The sequence below is a fragment of the Myotis daubentonii genome, chromosome 2, assembly GCF_963259705.1.
Source record: "Myotis daubentonii chromosome 2, mMyoDau2.1, whole genome shotgun sequence".
Taxonomy (NCBI): domain Eukaryota; kingdom Metazoa; phylum Chordata; class Mammalia; order Chiroptera; family Vespertilionidae; genus Myotis; species Myotis daubentonii.
This window is the reverse complement of record NC_081841.1, coordinates 39,350,731-39,370,615: the sequence shown is the minus strand read 5'-3', so window position 1 is coordinate 39,370,615 and position 19,885 is coordinate 39,350,731. Positions and strand designations below refer to the sequence as shown.

At 45.1% G+C, this 19,885-nt stretch overlaps 1 protein-coding gene across 3 annotated transcripts in view; it reads left to right on the top strand.

Annotated features, from left to right (window-relative positions):
• Window positions 1-19,015, top strand: part of DENND5B (DENN domain containing 5B) — a 178,238-nt gene extending 159,223 nt beyond the window's left edge. For all 3 annotated transcript variants that reach the window (XM_059682493.1, XM_059682492.1, XM_059682495.1), the window contains 7 exons: window positions 1,890-2,035; window positions 3,954-4,072; window positions 5,108-5,295; window positions 9,460-9,542; window positions 9,751-9,877; window positions 11,725-11,899; window positions 13,906-19,015. In XM_059682493.1, coding sequence (XP_059538476.1) covers window positions 1,890-2,035; window positions 3,954-4,072; window positions 5,108-5,295; window positions 9,460-9,542; window positions 9,751-9,877; window positions 11,725-11,899; window positions 13,906-14,089 — 1,022 coding nt within the window. In that variant the 3' untranslated portion in view covers window positions 14,090-19,015. The remainder of the gene's footprint in view (window positions 1-1,889; window positions 2,036-3,953; window positions 4,073-5,107; window positions 5,296-9,459; window positions 9,543-9,750; window positions 9,878-11,724; window positions 11,900-13,905) is intronic.
• Window positions 19,016-19,885: the final 870 nt, after the last annotated feature.

The window sequence follows — 19,885 nt, the reverse complement described above, 5'->3', positions numbered from 1 at the left end:
TTTTTCTAGTCTCTGGTAGAGGCAGACAAGGAACACTGGAGTTGAAATGGTTATTGAGGCAACCTATCTGGGAAGCTACTATTCATTTATTGGGTTATTAGGTTATTGCAGGAATGAAAAGCTAAAATGTTATATACAATTTTGAAAGAGAAGAAATAGGACTCCTAGAATCCTCCTTATATCTGCAGATTTCTCTTCAGCTAAGAAAGTCTTTCAATTTGAGGAACTGAGATACTTCATGAAAGAAACATTCTGAGTTTAAATAATGTTACTTTTTACACTTGATGAAATCACTGTGGTGCATCTGCGGGCCCTCTGCAGGCACAGAACTGCAGGCCCTTTTCTGCAGCTCTTCTAATCCTGTCAGTGAAAGAAATTAGAGAAACCTCTGGCGCCCAAAATAGTCTCGCGCTAACCTCTTCTGCTTTCAGTTCCAAAAACGACTTGATTCTGGTGATGACTAAAACATGCAAGTAGGGCCTTTCCTCTAGCATTTCCTCTCCTTTGGCCAAAATAGGCAGACAGACGGGGAGGTGATCGGCTCCACGTGAAGAACGTGGTCTGTGTAAAATCAGGGAAACGAACCATTTGTCCCATTCATGTTCCTCCCCTAAGGATGCACTGAACCCTGCGCCCGTATGGGGAGGCGGCACCTGGGCATCTGGCCCAGTAAGTGTTTCTCTCCTTCCCGGTACATCTTACAGGGAGGGCTTCTCATACGCCCTCTGGTAACCGAGTGAGCAGAAATCCCAAGAATTACAACAAAAGATATGGATTCTACCCTGCTTGGGGGGGGGGGGGGCGGGGGGGACAACAACAACGTATGGCTCTGAAGGATAAGGACGTGCTACTGTGTTTGAGCCGCCCCCATTTTTTAAAGGGAAATGGAGGGGGCGTGGTAATGTCTGACTTATTGTGTTCCCACATTTGAGCAAAAGACAGTGGTGGGACAGTGACACCTAGTGGTGTGCCTTTGAAGAGCCTTCAGAAGACAAGGTTTCCCAGCTGTTTCCACATCTTGATTCTTTTCCTGAGGCCCCTCCGCGAGTCGTGAGTCACCCTCATAGCTTTCCAAGTTGTCGTTTAAAGACCTTACGCTGTGTCCAGAGTGGCGGTGCCGTTGTTCATTTTTCTTGGCTTTGCATATTGAGCTGTAAAATTGGGATGGGGGCGTTCGGAAGTGCCGTGCCTTAAAGCACTGCCCAAGACAGTCAGCAACAGGGATGCTAGCCAAGAAGTCATCCAGCCCCTTTTTCATATGAAACCAGACAGGAGCCGTGCTCATGTGTACTCGGTTTTGAAACAAAATTAATAAAAGCGTTAAAGCAATGCAAACACTTTACAGCACTGTTAGTGTTCGTGTCCTCAGGTATTCTGGTGCTAATGCCTGAGACTGTTTATAAATGCACGGGGATGTATGTCGCCAAGGTGACACTCATGCCGTGCACACGTGGTGGTGTATATGCTGGGGAAGCCACCTCAGGTATCAGGACTTAGGGCTTACAAACTGGGCCTCATTTTTCTAAACTAGGAGGGGTTATGATCTCATCTTTTTGTCTAAGTACATCTTGATAGATCATAAAAAGTGAATTATCTGTGGCCCTGGCCGGTGTGGCTCAGTTGGTTGGGCGTCCTCCCATGCACCAATAGGTCGGCAGATCAACTCCCATCAGGGCACGTGCCTGGGTTGCGGGCTCGATCCCCAGTGTGGGGTGTTCAGGAGGCACCCGATCAATGTTTCTCTCTCCCTTTCTCTCTCTAAAAACTAATTAAACATATATATTTAAGTGCCTTATCTGTGAAAGCCAACAGAGTTCTTAATGCATGTTTGTTTTGTTATCAGGAGAGTTGTATTGTAATTTTTAACTAATTTCAGCATTTTCCTCCAGTGATTCCGTATAGGTCGGTGATCATCCCCATCAAGAAGCTGAGCAACGCGATCATCACCTCGAACCCCTGGATCTGTGTGTCGGGAGAGCTGGGAGACACGGGAGTGATGCAGATCCCCAAAAACCTCCTCGAAATGACCTTTGAGGTCGGTCCCAGCAGAAAGCGTCATATGTAATTCCACACAAGGATTTCAGTTTCGCCTTTTCATTTTCCGTGAGTCAGATAATACACAGGCGCAGTCAGGCATGCAGGATCACTTCTGTGGTCATGTACCTGTGGGCAAGTTGTCGGAAACACGCTAATTTCTTTTGTATCTTGGTTGTAAGTTTCATTGTTAAGCTCTGCTTTCCTACCTGTGACGGTGCACTGGGGCCTTTTCCAGTCCTGCTCCAGCACCCGAGCCTTAGCACTCAGTGCTTTCCCCACAGCAGTCCTCGTCCTCACGGCAGACGCTCCCGCCTGACCCTGGCCACAGGGACAGGAGAACTGCGTCCCTGCTCATGGCTTGCAGACCACGTGGTGACATTTATAAAGTGATTTTGTGAAAATATCTTTCAGTGTCCTCGTTCAGGTCTGGCTTGGGGAAGTATTCCCGCGTGTGTGAGCTCACAGGCAGGTAGGGCCCGGCATGCTGGAGGAAGCCAGTGCCTGCTCTGAAATGAAGTGGTACTGACTGAGCGCCCTGTTCTCATGTTCCTTGCGGCCCAGGAATAGCTCTCTCCACACAGAATCCCATTTGGGCCCTATCTCCCAGTGAGCTCACAGCCATCTATATACATAAAAGCCTAAGCAACCATTCGACTGGTAACTATGATGCGCACTGACCACCAGGGGGCAGATGCTCAACACACAGGCATGGAAACATGGAACAGAATGATGAATCTCAGAGGGAATGGGGAGGGAGAGGGCAGGAAGAGATTAACCAAAGATCTTACATGCATACTAGAGGTCTGGTGGCATGGATTCGTGGCCTGCGGGGATCGAGCCAAAACTGGCCCAGTGCACAGATTCTTGCACCGGTGGGGTCCCTCAGCCTGGCATGTGGGGATCGGGCAGAAACAGGCAGTCCAACATCCCCTGAGGGGTCCCAGATTGCGAGAGGGTGCAGGCCAGGCAGAGGGACCCCGCCAGTGCATGAATCATGCACCAGGCCACCAATCTGTATATAAAAGATTAAAACCCTTAGCTTTTCTTTGACTACCAAGAATGGAACATAACTGCACCGTACGTCCCATCAATGCTGCTTCCAAACATTCTCACATCTGTCTGGTTCCTTCCATCTCAGCAGCCACAGCTAATTTAAGGTGCCATCCCCCTCACCTGAGTCACTGTGATGCCTTCTCACTGCAATACAAAGTCAGGGACCTAAGAACTCAGCCCTGGTCATCCCAACCGCACATAGGCAGTGGGGTCTGTGATCTCTTATCAGAATTTAAAAGTCAGCATTTAAGTGACATGTATTTTTACCATTCCTGTTATGATCACTTTCTTTTGTACTTGTCCACAAAGGGCCAGGAAAGATGTTGATAGCTATGCTGTCTTGTTGTTGTTTTTTAACAATAGCTTTGAACACTTCTATCTAGTAGATGAGGTTTAAGGTCAGTTCTGCCTGAGTATTTTATTTGGAACAAAAATAGCTGGGTCAGTGATTTCTTTCATTTTATATCTATAGGTGTGTTTCTGACCTCTCTGTAACTGAACCTAATAGCACCCTTTTCCACTTCTTGAAACTCTTCTCATCCTTTAAGGCACACATCACTGTCTGTGTGGTGTTTCTAGGTTCCCCAGTTAGAAATAAATTTCCTTCTCCAGTGTCTGCTTCCACTGCTTACGTCGCGAGTCTCGCACCTTGTGCAGTCCCTTCATTAGACAAAGTCCACCCGCCTCCTGTCTCATGAGAGGGGACGTATTGGCTGTGACTGTGCTTCTCCAGTGCAGAGCAGAGCACTCTGGCAGGGTGGGCCCTCTGCAGTGGCGGGAGGTGGAACCACAGCACCACAGCGAGAGCCCAGAGGAAGTGGGATGGGACGGGTGCTGAGTAACCTGTGTTCCTGTCCCCACAGTGCCAGAACCTGGGGAAGCTGACCACTGTGCAGATTGGTCACGACAACTCGGGACTGTTAGCCAAGTGGCTAGTGGATTGTGTCATGGTCAGAAATGAAATCACGGGACACACATACCGGTGAGTAAACGTCCTTAGGAACTCAGAGTTCCTGTTGCGAGACTCGCTAGACAAGAAAAGGTTTAAGAACTGTTTCTTTCTAAAGCTTTCCCTCTGCCCCCTGTATCTTAGTTTAGTTATTTGGGGTTGTTTTGGTTTGGTTTGATACAAACTTGCCCCCAAAAAATACTTTACAAAAACACATTGTGTTCACTGCTAATGCTTAGTTCATAAGTGTTGATTGTTGTGTTGAAAACGATTGCTATAACTCTGATAAAAAAGGAAGAAAGAAACAAGCTTAAAATAATTTCAGTATGAGGACAGGATCTCTCGGACTCCGCTAGTTCCAGCCAGCACCCCTTTCTGTGAACATTCTCTTTTCTTCTGTAACTTATCTCCGATACTCATAGTTTGAGACTATTCTTTTGAGAACTAATCACAAAATTTTGATGAGTTAGGTATGAAAAAAAAATAAAGAGTTATTTTAGCCTGGCCTGTATGGCTCAATGGTTGAGCATTGACCCATGCACCAAGAGATCGCTGGTTTGATTTCCGGTCGGGGCACATGCCTGGGTTGTGGGCTTAATCCCCAGTAGGGAGCATGCAGGAGGCAGTTGATCAAAATTGATGTTTCTCTCTCTTCCCTCCTCTTTCTCTGAAATGAATTTTTTTAAATCTCAAATTTTAAAAAAAGAATTATTTTAATTAGGTTGGGTGTGATAATAACCTATGGCTATATGAGAGAGAAAACGTCTTTATTATTTAGAGATTTATACTGAAGTGTTTCACATGTCCTAGTGTATGTAACTTACTTTTAAAATGCTTCAACAAAAAATGATAAGTCTAGGTGATAAGAATACAGGTGTTTGTTATACTGTTATTTTCTCTATTTTTCTGTGTTTGAAATTTTTCATAATTAAAAGAAACAACCCACAGGCACTAAAATGGTGGGCTTTACTCATGGTGCTATTTTTTAAATTCTGATTAAAGCGAGTAAATAAAATACTGGTGATGCAGAAGGTGGTGTTTGTGGTTGGTTGGTTTTCGTCCGGCTAGGTTCCCGTGCGGGCGGTGGCTGGGGAAAGGCGTTGACGACGGGAGCCTGGAGCGGATCCTCATTGGAGAGCTGATGGCGCCCGTGGCGGATGAGGACCTGGCGAAGCAGTGCCGGACGCCCCCCCAGCAGAAGTCGCCCACCACGGCCAGGAGGCTGAGCATCACTTCCCTGACGGGAAAAGCCACCAGTAAGTTGGTCTTGTATTTCTCAGTGTGTCGCAGATGTTGCAGGCGTCATGTGGCCATTTCACAGAAAACTCTCACATTAATGAATCGTGGTAGGGAGGTTACAAAGAAGAAAGCTGAGGAAAATTAACTTGGGAGAGGGGCTTTAGAAAAGTGGGGAGAGAAAAAAAGGAGGAAAAAATAAGGCAAGACATTACAAATAATTAAAAGCCTGGAGAATTCGGATGTTAAAACTCAGTAAAAATGCATGCTCTGTTTCAATTAAGCTATGGAAAAATGAATAAGTAATATTTTGCCTGAAACCTAAAAGAGGAATACAAAATTGTTTGGTATTACAATACTCCGACATAGCCACATTTAGTTACATAGAGCCCTTTATTCTAAGAGAAATTCTAAAAACCCCTGTCCCTACCCTCCAGCTTCATATAAGTGATGAAACAAGATACTGTAAAGGAGTGAGTTTTGTGGGTGGCATACTGTGTTCACCTGTCATTTTTACTAGTACAGTAAACTCCTAATTTATACCAATGTGGTCTTTAATAGGCTGAATAATGTCTCCCAGGATATCAGATCTAATGCCTAGAATCTGTAAATGTTGCTTTCTTTGGGAAAAGACGTAATTAAGTTAAGGACTTTGAGATAGAGAGATTATCCTGGATTTATCGAGGGGGGCCCTAAAAGCTATCACATGTATTCTTACAAGTGGGAGGCAGAGGGAAATCACACACACAGAGAAGACGACGGTGTAAAGATGGAAGCAGAAACTGGAGTGATGCAGCCACAGCCATGGACTGCCAGCAGCCACCAGAGGCTTGGCGGGGCAAAGGCGCCTTCTTCCACAGAGCCTCGGAAGGCAGCATAGCCTGCGGACACCTTGGCCTCCAGGACTGTGAGAGAATATATTTCTATTGTTGTAAGCCACCCAGCTTGTGGTAATCTATCACTGGAGCCACAGAAAGCTAAGGCAGTGTGACTTAGTGAAAAATTACAGAAGTTTATCAGTGAGGTAGTTTCATTTTAGTTACAGACAGTAACCATAGTAGAATAACAAAAGTACCTGAGAAGCCCTTAGTTTACCAACAAAGCAGTTTCCTTATCAGTGGTTCTCAACCTTCCTAATGCCAGGACCCTTTAATATAGTTCCTCATGTTGTGGTGACCCCCAACCATAAAATTATTTCCATCGCTACTTCATAACTGTAATTTTGCTACTGTTAGGAATCGTAATGTAAATATCTGATATGCAGGGCGTCTTTTCAGGGGTCGCGACCCACAGGTTGAGAACCGCTGCCTTAGATATTATTCATGATTAGAATGATTTCTAAAGACCCCCCCTCCTTATTTCTTAAGTTACTTCCCTGATTCATAAATGCTTTCTGTAGTCAGAAGTAAAATTTACACCATGCACCCACCAGAATCAATAAAATTTAAAAGACTGATAATAGCAAATATTGCTATTGCTAAAGATGGAGAACAGTGCAGTGCTCATACGCTGCTTGTGGGAATGTAGAAGGAAAAACAGTTCAGTTTCTTATAAAGATACTAGTGGCCTGGTGCACAGATTCATGCACATTGAAAGGAAATTAATTAGAAAGTGGCCAGAGGGGCCAGACTGAGCAAGATAGGCTGGACATTCCCTGGAGCCAACCTCCCGCAGTCCCTCCCTGGCCGGCTGCACCTGGGGCAGCACTGCAGCTTGAAGGGTGTCTGCGGAGTGAGCGGGGTCCCTCCAGCAGGTGGGGGTCCCTCAGCCTGGCCTGCAGGGATCGGGCCGAAACTGGCTCTTCAACATCCCCTGAGGGGTCCCGGATTGCAAGAGGGTGGTTCTTGGGTTCTCAGCAGCTCCAGTGTTGAGCATCTGCCCCCTGGTGGTCATTGCACATCATAGCTACTGGTCAGACAGTCAGGTGGTTGATGGTCGCTTAGCCTTTTATATATATACTAATAGATTCATACACTTACCATATGCTTGCCCCCAAAACCTCCTAGATATTTAACCAAGAGAAATGAGTATATATATATATTGACACTAAGACTTGCACTCAGATGTTCATAGCAGCTTTATTCACAGTAGCCAAAATGGAAACAACCCCAATATCTGTAGTTGGATAATGGATAAGCAGGTTGTGGTATATCTATTCAGGGGAATACTTTCTGGCAATATGTTAAAGTAAACAAACTATTTTTAAAAAAAAGTAAACGAACTATTGATACATCTAACAACATGGATGAATCTCCAAAATATTCTGTGGAGTGGAAGAAACCAGACATAGAGGACTAGGTACTACTAGTATATGATTCCATTTTCATTAAATTCTGGAAAAGGCAATGTAAGAATGATAGAAGGCAGGTCGGCAGTTGCCAGGGGTTGAGAGCTGGGGAACAGGATCGACTCAATGGGAGCACAGGGGAACTTTCTGGGTTGACGGAAATTTTCTATATTATGATAATGGTGGTGGTTACATGACTATACACCTATCAAAGCTTGCCAAGTAGCACACTTAAATTTGCTGAATTTGTTATATGCAACACCTTAATTATGCGATTTAAAATTTTAAAATAGATTTTGCCTCAGTCTATCCAAATTATTACAACTTCTGAATGAGTGCAGTTCCAGGGGTAGTACTGCTGTGAGAAGCCTTGTCCCCCACTTTTGGTTATATTTTCTTTTCTTACTCAGTGAGCATAAAATCTTAAATAACCTGAAACCAAGAGATGGGTCACTTAGTATTTTCTCACTGAGTGTGCAAGGTGATGTTTAGCAGACTCAAAGTATTTTGTTTTGTTTTGTTTTTTAATAGAGAATAATATTTTTTTAAAATATGTTCTTAATGATTTTTGGTTTTTTAGAGAGAGAGGAAGGAAGGGAGAGGAAGAGAGAGAGAGAGAGAGAGAAACATCAATGAGAGCGAAACATGGATTGTTTCACTCCTGCACACCCCCTACTGGAGATCAAGGCTGCAACCTGGGCATGTGCCCTGACCAGAAATTGAACCAGTGACCTCTTAATGCTTGGGACGGTGCTCAACCTACTAACCCACACTGGCCAGGCAGACCTCAAAGTTTTAAATCAGTTTTAATATACTGCTGGTCAGTGCAGGGCTCTTTTGGAATGGATAAAAGCTTTCAAAATAGACCTTCATGTTTAGAAGAAAAAATATTCAGAGAATGGTAAAAGTGAAAAGACTCCTAAGAGCTGAAAAAGCCACAACATCAGTGCTTCAGTCATAAGAAGTTTCCATTTTAACCATTTTTATTCATTGGTGTAGAAAAAACTTACCTGTTGTTACCTACAAAATGAATTTAGAGATTCTTAAAAACTAGAATGAATGGTTTGTCCTTTATGGTGTGACATGTAAAATCAATATAGTAGTTAATTTACCACAAGAAAATACCAAATCCATCATTTTTCTCTTGTTACTGACTTCTATCCCTGGATGAAACCTGTTTATCACTTCTTTATTTTTTCCATTCCTGGGATTTGAGAGGCAAAGGCAGTTTAGATGCCACTCACACAGCCCACCAAGCTCGCCCTCCCCCTCCCTCGGGGCCTGAAGAGCAAGTGCTGGCCCAGGGATGAAGCGGTGCCCGGGTTGAGTGAGTAGCCAGGAAGGGAAGGAGTTCTGGCAGGGTGCCCAGTATACCTGGCATCTCCCCTTTCCTTTAAACACAACAGCAAAAAACACAAATTCCAAGTTAGCCTTAAGAACCTCAGAAGCCTCGGTCTGTGCCCACGAAGGAACGTGGAGGAAGGTGGGGTGCGGGGTGGGGTTCCGGAGGGATGAGCTGTGGGTCTCCCCTGTTCCACTCCTCAGAGTAAATCACCGTGCCAGGCGATTTACACCTAACAGCTCATTCCCAGTGACCCATGCATGCGGTAAGTGTATGTTGTGTGCTTTCCCTGTTAGATTGAAGACATTTGACCAAGGTTTTAGACGACTTGCGGTAAGGCTGGGATTTGAATGTAGGGGTCTCTTGGATTCTTTCCGTTGTGCCAAGACGCCTCTCACTTGGCCAGACTGGCCCGGGGCAGGTCCGGTGGAGCCCCGGCAAAGCCAGCCTGCGCTGGCGAAGTGCTTCCTGCATAGGTGGCCACAGCTGCTGTCCCATAGCGCTTCGGTGTATTTCCCTTGCCTGAGAATTCGGCCACTGTTTATTGTTTTTCAGAGCCCAATGCCGGCCAGATCCAGGAAGGAATTGGAGAGGCTGTGAACAACATTGTGAAGCATTTCCACAAACCTGAAAAAGAGGTATGATGAGCTATGAAACTTAGTACAGGAGGATTTTAAAGCCGCTTTTATGCACGATACATAAGGCGATACTAAGTGCTTCAATTTTCATTCGTCGGCTTTCTGATGGCTGCAGCAACGTGCCCCACGCCTCGGCGCCTGTCTCCCTGGCGTGGTTCCTAAGCGTAGGCGCAGCAGGTCACTGTTTGGCACTGTGTTGTGTCCGCAGAGAGGAAGCCTCACGGTGCTGCTGTGCGGAGAGAGCGGCCTGGTGGCAGCGCTGGAACAGGTTTTCCACCACGGCTTCAAGTCTGCCCGCATCTTTCACAAGAACGTCTTCATCTGGGACTTCATAGGTAAATTCAAGCAGGTGGATGCCAGTGTAAGGTCATTGAGATGCTTCTTAGAAAACGCAAAGATCCAGGAATTGGGCATAATAAGGGATCATTTTAAGGGAGTATGTTTTTAAAAATAAATATCAAATAAGCACTGTCCTTTCTTTTCATTCAGTCAACAAATATGTATAGTGCCCACCATATTCCAGATGCTATTCTAGATGCTCAAGATATATATATGTCAAGATATAACTAGCCCTAGCCAGTCTTGCTTAGTGGTTAGAGCATCGGCCCTTGGACTGAAGGGTCTTGGGTTCGATTCCCGCACGTTGATTGCAGACTCAATCGAGGCCTGGGTCAGGGTGCCTGCAGGAGGCAACCAATCAGTATGTCTCTCTCACATGATGTTCCTCTCTCTCTCACTGTCTCTCCCCCTCCCTTCCACTCTCTAAAAATCAATGGAAAAAATATCCTCAGGTGAGGATTAACAACCAAAAGATATAACTAACAAAACATGAAAATTCCTGTGGTTGAAAAACTTACATTCTGGTGGGGGCAGGGAGGACAAATAATACAAAGCAACATAATAAATATGCAATTCATCTGTTATGTTTGGTGATCGTTGTCTGGAAAAAATAGAACAAGGTAAGAGGAAATGGAGTGTAAATGGGCGGTTATAGGCTTTGTTGACAAGGTGACATTCGAACAAAGACTTTCAGGGCGTGCGGAAGTGAGCCCTGTGCATCCTGGGAGGAGGGCACTCAGCTGAGAGAAGGGCCCGGGCAGGCGCCCCGAGGCAGCGGTGCGCCTGGCCATCCTGTGGAATTGTAGGGGGATCGGGCTGAGCAGTGAGGGGAGAGAGAGGATTTGGGGGGAAGAGGTATTTACTACAAGAGATAGGTTGTGAGGGGCTTCCAGGCCTTTGGAAGGACCTTGGTCTTTATCCTGAATGAAATGGAAGTTATTTGGAAGGTTTGGATATAAGGAGTGACGTGTTTGAAAAGGATGATACTAGCTCTGGGCTGTCCAATATGGTAGCCACTCGACACAGGTGCCCATTTAAATTCAAATTGACCTCATTTACATTTAAAATGCACCTCCTTAGTCACCCAGCCCTCCTGTAGCTAGCAGCAGGACCTTACAGAGGGGAACCTTCCTCGGGCACAGTCCCCTGCAGTGTCTGCTCCAGCTTGCTGAGCTTGGTCGTCTTTATTTTGGTATGCAGCTCTTCTAGAATTCCCAGTTTCTTTAAAGGGGTGATTAATCATTCGCGTTTTGTACATAAGGCCTAGTTGATTTCATCTAATTTAGAATTTTTGGACAAAGAAAGGAAAGTGACAGATTAGGCCCCCAGGAGTGATTTTTTTCTTTCCCTTCTAGAATGCCTGGGATATGGCTCCCGCTTCTGATCTGTGTACACATACCTCTTTCTCCAGTTCACTGGCTCAGTTCCATTTCAGAATTGTGTTGCAGTGTAAGCCTGGCATTCTACAGCTGGAACCGGGGCCCTCATCCCAGCGGCTGCGATGTCTTTGCTGCTTACTCCTGGAAGGTTCCAGTCAATAGAGGAGTCTGTTTTTATTTTTTCTTCTTGCCAATTTCCATTTCAAGCAGCTCTTCCAAAGAGAGTAGCTTTTCCCAGCCTTCCAGAATGCAGTCTAGATTAGAAAATAAACTCCCGGGAGCACATTCCTGAAACATGGACCTCTAGACTTCATTGTGAAACCAATGGTGAAATGATGATTTGGGTTCCAGGACTGGCTCTAATGCAAAGCACCATTAGTGTTTCCAGGTAAACTTAGTGGATTCGTCTTTCTCTGACAAAGTGCTGATGTGTATTGTGATGTGATTCTGACTTGCTTCCCCAGAGAAAGCGGTCGCTTATTTTGAAACCACTGACCAGATTCTAGACAACGAAGATGATGTCCTTATTCAGAAACCCTCCTGCAAAACCTTCTGCCATTACGTCAATGCTATTAACACTGCACCCAGGAGCATCGGGAAGGACGGCAAGTTCCAGATTCTAGTTTGCCTTGGAACACGGTATGAAGCCAGTTCTTGACTTTCCCTGTCTCTGTTACATGTCGAACAAGGGTCCAGGAAGGGTTAAACCAGGCCATGCTCCTTCCAAAGCTCTCCCGTGAGTTTCTTTCATTCCAAGGTTCATGATGAGAATACTGTTTATTGGGTACTTGCCATGTGTTGGGTAAAGCACTGTGCTAAGTATACTTTACATACATTATCTCATTGAATCCTCCTGCTGTTCACCACCACCAGTACTTGAAGTAGCAGCCAGTATCCCAGTGTGTAGATGAGAAAATAGATGAAACACAGATAGCAGACTTTCCCAAATTCACACAGTTAGAAAGAGGTGAAGCCAAGATTCACGTCGTCTCACTCCAGAGCCCAGGCTCTCAACCATTCAACCATTACACATTACAAAGATAGGTCAATAGTTACAGGTAGCGAGTATCCAAAGATAGGTAAATAGTTACAGGTAGGTTGGTAGATAATTAGACACACTGACACACACATATACATGTACTGTCTAGAGCTTGTATAGTGTATATACACCACCATATTAAATTTAATAACATTGCAAATTCTACTATATAGCAGTGATGGCGAACCTTTTGAGCTCGGCGTGTCAGCATTTTGAAAAACCCCAACTTAACTCTGGTGCCGTGTCACATATAGAAATATTTTGATATTTGCAACCATAGTAAAACAAAGACATATTTTTGATATTTATTTTATATATTTAAATGCCATTTAACAAAGAAAAATCAACCAAAAAATGAGTTCGCGTGTCACCTCTGACACACGTGTCAGAGGTTCGCCATCACTGCTATATAGTCTTCTCTTTAAGACAGTTTCCTACCCCTTTATTTCTTGAAAATGGCACATATGAGCTGTATAGAGTTAAACATTTTAAAACAGCTCTCATAATGGTAAGAAATGAAACACAGAGACCTTTAGAAGCTTTGTGTGTGCAGTGTGTGCTTTCTTCTAAACCTCTGGAGTCCTGCTCGGCTGGTGTGACTCAGTGGTTGAGCATTGCACCATTAACCAAGAGGTTTCTGGTTCCATTCCCAGTTGGGGCACTTGCCAGGTTTCGGGCTCTATCCCCAGTAGGGGGATGCAGGAGGCAGCTGATGGGCGATGTTTTTCTTTCATGGCTGTTTGTATCTCTATACCTCTCCCTTCCTCTCTAAAAATCAATAAAACATAGTTTAAAACCTAAGCCCCTGGAGGCCCAAGGAGAGGTGCAGGATGGTCTAGTTAGGGCTGTCCTTGTCATGAAAGGCCTTGGGAGGTGCTTAGTAAGGATGTCGTGGGTACCTAGTGACAGGTGATTAGTGTCGAGTTTAATCAGGAAACACTGTAGCCTGAGACTTCAACTGGCTTATAGAACTAAGTTCTGAATTTCTTCTTAACAAAAGGGGCCCATGTTCAGCTGAGCTTTTAAAGTTCCTTTTGAACACGATCTTTATCTCCTTTTATCTCTTCACTATTCTGATTTATTAGGCCAATGCAACCTCTCTTTTGGTTTATAAAATCTACTTAATGCTCTGCTTTGATTTTGTTCCTTACCTTATTATGTTGTATACGTTATAAAACAAAACAAAAACAAGCAAATCCCTACTATTTAATGTAGTCTTTCCTCCCAAAAGGTCCATCTACTTGGGCATGCCTTGCCACGGATGTCTAACACCCCTGTAAAAAAGAAATATGAAATTACAGTCTGCCTCTTTCTAAAAGTGGCAGAATCGGAATGGAGGATTTCCTTAATGTGTGGAAACCCTCATGGCCAACATGGCCTCCTCTTAAACTCTGATGGGTCTTCCCGTCAGCCTACACTGTCTCGCTCCTCCAGCTCTTTCACCAGAACAGATCCAGCTTCTTGGCTTGAGTCTCCTCTCAGCTGACCTTGGGGCTTGGCTGGATGTGCCCCACGGGCCACACCCTCCCGGTGAGAGCTCCAGCCTGTGCTGCGTTCTGCTGCGAGGCCAGCCACACTCAGGGCCTGTTTCTGTTTGGGCCTGCAGGGATCGCCTGCTCCCACAGTGGATCCCGCTGTTAGCCGAGTGTCCTGCCATCACCCGAATGTACGAAGAGAGCGCCCTCCTGCGGGACCGCATGACCGTCAACTCCCTCATCCGCATTCTGCAGACCATTCAGGACTTCACCATCGTCTTGGAGGGATCCCTCATCAAAGGCGTGGACGTGTAACCCCTGGTAGAAACTCTCAGTCCAGACCCCTGGCTCCCTCACCTCCCCCGTCTACGGGACCGATTTGGACTTGTCTGGCGCGGTCGTGAGTCACTGCAGGGGCCGTGCACCGAATGCCCCGACTTGAACAATCCTCACGCTGCAGACAAGGCAAAATGCTGTATTGTAGTTCATTTGAACCAGGAATTTAGTATAAAATAGAGTATTTTCATGTGTTAGACGTGTGTAAATATGCTATCTTCTTTAAGAAATTATATTACTCTAATAAGATACTTTTCCTAGATTGAATATTCCTGTGATTTAAAATAAGTAGCTTAAAAACATTGGGAGCTGCGGGGAAGAGCGGTGCTAGTCAGGAAGAAGCCAGTACGTGTGTACGTACAGTGCAGCCAGTCGGCTTCCTTGCCTCCAGGTATCACAGCGGAGCCCAGAGGCATTGCAGGGTGTGGCCATCCATCCTGGGGTCTGACTCTTTGTATAATGAATGTAAACAGCTCTGCCTACTGTATGGGTCGTCCCAACACACACACACACACACACACACACCACTACACACACACACACACACGCCACCACACACACACACACACCACTACACACACACACACACACACACACACACACACACACGGGATCCAGCCCCCTGCCTGGGAGTCAAACCGGCAACCTTCTGGTTCATGGGTCGATGCTCAACCACTGAGCAACACCAGCCAGGCTGCACTTGTATCTTTTAAGTTGCAAATGGTTTCATACATATGAATTGAGTCACTTTCCCATTCTTTTGGGCAGTTTTTTTCCCCCCTTAGGCAAAAGATGAAGATATAATTCAAATACTTTAAATACTGAACCCTAGGAGCTTGGCTTAACTGGGTAGTCAGCACACAAAGCCCCAAGAAGTGTGTTAAATGGTGGGATTATGACTTCTTTGCTCTGTGGAAAGATTAGCCTAGACTGACTTCATTCCTAGCATTTTTATTCATGTTATTGGAGGTACTTTGGGCAGATGTCACAGTCATAACAACTGCGAGCAGGCGTTTGATCTGTGCTTTTTATTGGGCCCTCGGAGCCGGCAGTGGGCCCTCACCTCGGAGGGAGGGACCCCGTCGGCCCGTCTTTGTTTGGCTCGCGTCGCCCCCTCCCCTCCCGGGTGCCCAGCCCCCTCTCAGGAAATGGAAGGAATGTCTGAGAAGGAGGAGGGCTCCGTGTGGCTTGGAATGTTTTTGTGAAAGTATTTGTTGACCAAGATAATGCAAATAACAGGAGAGAGAAAGAATGGTCCCTTTCTGGGTGTTTCAGGGCAGTTTTCTGTTCCTTTGTAAGAGGGTAGGTAACATGAAACAACTGGCCCAGAGAAGGTAGAAAGCCGGCGCAGCAGAGGGGCAAAACGCTCACAGCACCCGAGGCAGCCGAGTAGAAAGACCGAACGTTGGCGTCACTTTCCAGTTGGGGATTCCATCAGGCAGTCCAGTAAGCGTGGCGTGCGCTCGGCCCCTTCGGTCTCCCTCAGGGCAGGTCCTGTTGCTGTATGGAGCGCCTGCACGTTGCTGGCGGTGAACGTGCCCGGCAGAGCTGGGGGCTGTATTCCCAGCTGTGGCCGAAACGCGAAGCCGTGGCCCGCGGGACCCTGTGATCCGAGGGTCCCGGGCTGGAGCCTACAGTTGTCTCCCTCACTTCCTGGAGGAAGGAACCAATGAAACAAGTGCCTCCCTCCCTTTATAAACACCGTGTGCGGCCGGGCAGCGAGGCCCACCCCCTGTGATATGTGGCTCAGGTCTCCGGAGGAAAGGGGGGTTGAAGCATCTAGAAACTCATGGAAAGGGGTTAAGAAGATGGTTCTGTGTGACTTGGGGCCCAGAGATTCGCTTGCCTGAGGCTAACGGGTCTGGTGGCGTGGCTGTTCAGGGACAAGGAAATTCTTCAATGGGAGACATCCTCAACCTGCTGTCACCAGGCTCAGACTGCGTTTTGGGGATCAGAAGCCATACGCTGACGGGGGGGGGGGGGGGGGGGGCCTGTTCCCCCGCCCTTTCCCATGAGGCCATGCTTCTCACGCACTCGGGGCAACCAGGGAGGCGTCATAGCTGATTGAGTCATCTAGTACAGCCGTCTCATTTTATAGATGGGAACACTTAGGGATTAAAGAGATTACATACTCCCGCAGCTGGTCAGCAAGGACACAGGGTCCAGGATTCACGATTTTTAATTACACCAGGCTGCATGAGACTGACCTCGGGGCGTTCATCTGAGTAGTCTCTCCACCCTTGGACCTTTATGCACTCACACAGACAGGAACTAGGATTCATATTCATGTCTGATACTCATTTATAGGGATTAATATTCATTTTAAATTGTTCACAAGTTGTTGTGAAAATGGGAAGAACATTGGATTTGGGGTCTGTGAATAAAACCATTACTTCAAAAGGGGACGCCCCAAAGGAGTTCTACCTGAAGTTCTGTCCTGCTCTGTGAAGTAGGACTAGAGCAGTGCAATGCCGCATGTCCAAAGAGAGGGACAAGCCCCTACAATACTAAGCCCTTGAAAGTGGTCATCTTGGGAGCCCATCCGTCTGAATTCAGGGAGACAGCCAGCTCTCCAGACACGGGGGCCCCTGGAGAGCTGCTTGAAAGGCCTGCAGCCCATAGGATCCAAGTTGATGAATAAAAAGGATGCGAGCAGAGTTTGTCACATAAGAAACACACCTCTAGCCCAGTCGGCGTGGCTTAGGTTGAGTGTAGACCTATGAACCATGAGATCATGGTTCGATTCCGGGCAGGGCACATGCCCAGGTTTTGGTCTTGATCCCCAGTGTGGGGCATGCAGGAGGCAGCCAATGAATGATTCATCATTGATGTTTCTCTCTCGCTCGCTCTCCCTCTCTCTCTCCCTTTCTCTTTGAAATCAATTTTGAAAACTAAAGAAAAAGAAACAAAACTCTAAAGAAATACAATTTAGTTCTTATGTGGCTTATAATTGTCTTTGAGCCAATACCAAGTTACTTTGAGCAGGACAATGGCAGAATCTTGAGAATAATGTGCATAGCCTCACAAGCTGACTTGCAAGGACCATATCCATTTAAAGCTATCCTTTCTGTTTATTTTTAAAATCAGTATATTGCTTTATAATCACACCTCAAAGTTAAAGTAAATAAAAATCAATTTTGTAATTGACTTTTCCCCTTCAAAATAAGTTATAATTAATGTCTGGAACCATAATTAGTATTTTTGCATAGTAGCTTAGAAAGATATTGTTTTAAAATCAAATTGCCAAAAATATCACCTCTTAAAACATTTTTTTTTCAAGTGTCCTGCAACTCCTAACTTCAACCTTTGTGACCCAGTAGCATTACACCAGTGTGAGGCCCTACAGCTGTGCCCGCTCCAGACTCAGTAGCACCTTAAAAGTGACTGAGGTGCAGTGTCCATGAGTTAAAGTGGGGTCTAGGTGGTGGAAAACAGGCCACCAAGAAGAAAAGTAGGGTCTCCCAGCCCTCCCCCTCCTCTTTCCACTGAGGGCAAGGCTTGGATCTAAGAAACCTAAAACTTGTAGAGGTTTGTGATTTCCCTCTAAAATTTACTTTCCATGTTTCAGAAATTTTTGTAACCCTGTGGTGTTTACTTTCACATGGCTTTTTCAAAAATCACTTTAATGAACTCTGTCACCCTCTATGAATGACATAAGGGAAATACTGAATTGCTTCTATTTCCTTTTTTGGCAATAAATCCCTGTTGTATATAGATGTAAGTGAAAGGGGTAGAGACTATGCATAACAGTTGGTGTGTAGTGTATGTTGACACCTCTAAGCTATTTCGAAACATGAGGCCATAGACGAGGACCTCAGATCCCCAGGGAAATATTTATTTGACGGCACTGCGAGTGTTGCTCTTAGTAACAGAATCTCCTTCGGCCGAGCATTGTGGCTTTTCAGAAGGTTTTTATTTTGGGAACTGTGAGTATTTTCTCTGTGAGGTTTACAGAAACCAGTCGCTCCTTTTCACCATGCTGGAAGGACAGTCTGAACCTTCGCTGTTTAGATTTCAGTATTAGCACCTTCGGGGATGAGAATGGAGTCTTCAGCTCCTCTCTGCTTTCTATAAAGTGAATCCTGTTTCCAGGTCATCTGCGTCTTTCGAAATCCTCATTTCTTATGTAAGTATTTATTACATTTCCATTTAGCTTAAAAGAAGACAGAAACAAATAACAAGCTATTCGGCCCCTTATTCCTATATATAAGTTTCTTGAATCAAACTGATTTCCAAGCTTTTTGAAGAGGGTGTTGGACTGTGATGGGAGGAATCCAAGGAGAACCTCATCCCTTCAAATCTTACTAGAACGGACTGTCCTCTCAAGGGCAAAATAGAGACTGGCTCCAGAAAAATACCACATTGAGCAGCTAATACCAGAGTGAAATATCATCAAAAGATTTCCCCTCTTTTGGGGAAGAAGAAAAAAATCCCCTCATTTGAAGGAATCCAGGGTATCCTTGGGTTATATGGGAGGGAATAATGCTTGATTCAGTTACCTGAATGTATTATGTATGGCTCCAGTCTTTATTCCAAACACCACATCTTGACAGAGAGGCATGGTAAGGAGTTCCTGTTGTCAATCAACGGAAGGTGTTTAACACATGGAAAAAATCCTCTATGTTACACTGGAACCTTGTATAAATGTACCTGTGTATGTTTTTTAACAAATGAGCCTTTCTGCATTTAAGTTATATTGTTTTTCCTTGTATTGTTAACAAAATGCATCAGAACTGGACTCCCCCCTCCCCACCTGAACATAATATAAAATTTGACCAGTATTGTGATATCAAGCACTTTAGCATACATATCAGAGAAACTGACGTGGGTTTTTCAGGTTTTGGAGTACATTTAAATATGACTTTTCATGCTTTGTTCTTTACAAATAAAACTGTGGGATTGATACTTTGTTCTGTTTCGTTATTATAGAATCTTTAAACTGACTTTAACAGAGCAAGTGTATTAGAGTTCTTCAGAGAAACAGAACCAGTAGGATAAGTATGTAAACATAAAGAGATTAATTTTAAGGAAATCACTCAAGCGATTGTGGAGGCTTAGGAATCCAAAATCTACATGGTAGGCAGGTTGGAGACCCCTCGGAAGAGATGCAGTTCAAGTCCAAAGGCAATCTGGTGGCAGAATTTCTTTTTGCTCAGAGAAGCTCAGTCTTTGCTTTATGAAGGCCTTCAACTGATTGGATGAGGCCCACACACATTATGGAGAGTAATCTGCTGTACTCTAAGTCCACCAATATAAATGTTAACCTCATTAAAAAAGAAAACACTATAAAAACATTCAGAATAATGTTTGACCAAATATCTGGCACCATGGCCCAGTCAAGTTGACACATAAAATTAACCATCAAAATTATAATGAGATTGTAATAATGAGTGACTTGCTAATAAGTGATAAAAAAAAGAATGCTGACCCCTAGCTGGTTTGGCTGTATGGATAGAGTGTCGGCCTGTGGACTGAAGGGTCCCAGGTTCAATTCCAGTCAAGGGCACATGCTCAGGTTGCGGGCTCGATCTAGGGCATGCAGGGGGCAGCTGATCAATGATTCTCTCTCATTGATGTTTCTATCTCTGTCTTCTCCCTTCCTCTCTCTGAAATAAATTTTTTAAAAAAATTTTTTAAATGGATGCTGAAAATACAAGAACTGCATATATGGGAAGCAGCCACTAACCCGAGGCCTGAGGGAGACAAACAAAGAGTTGCCTTGCCCTCAGGCCAAGAGCCAGCTTTATTAAAGCAGTTACCATGCTTCTTTGGATG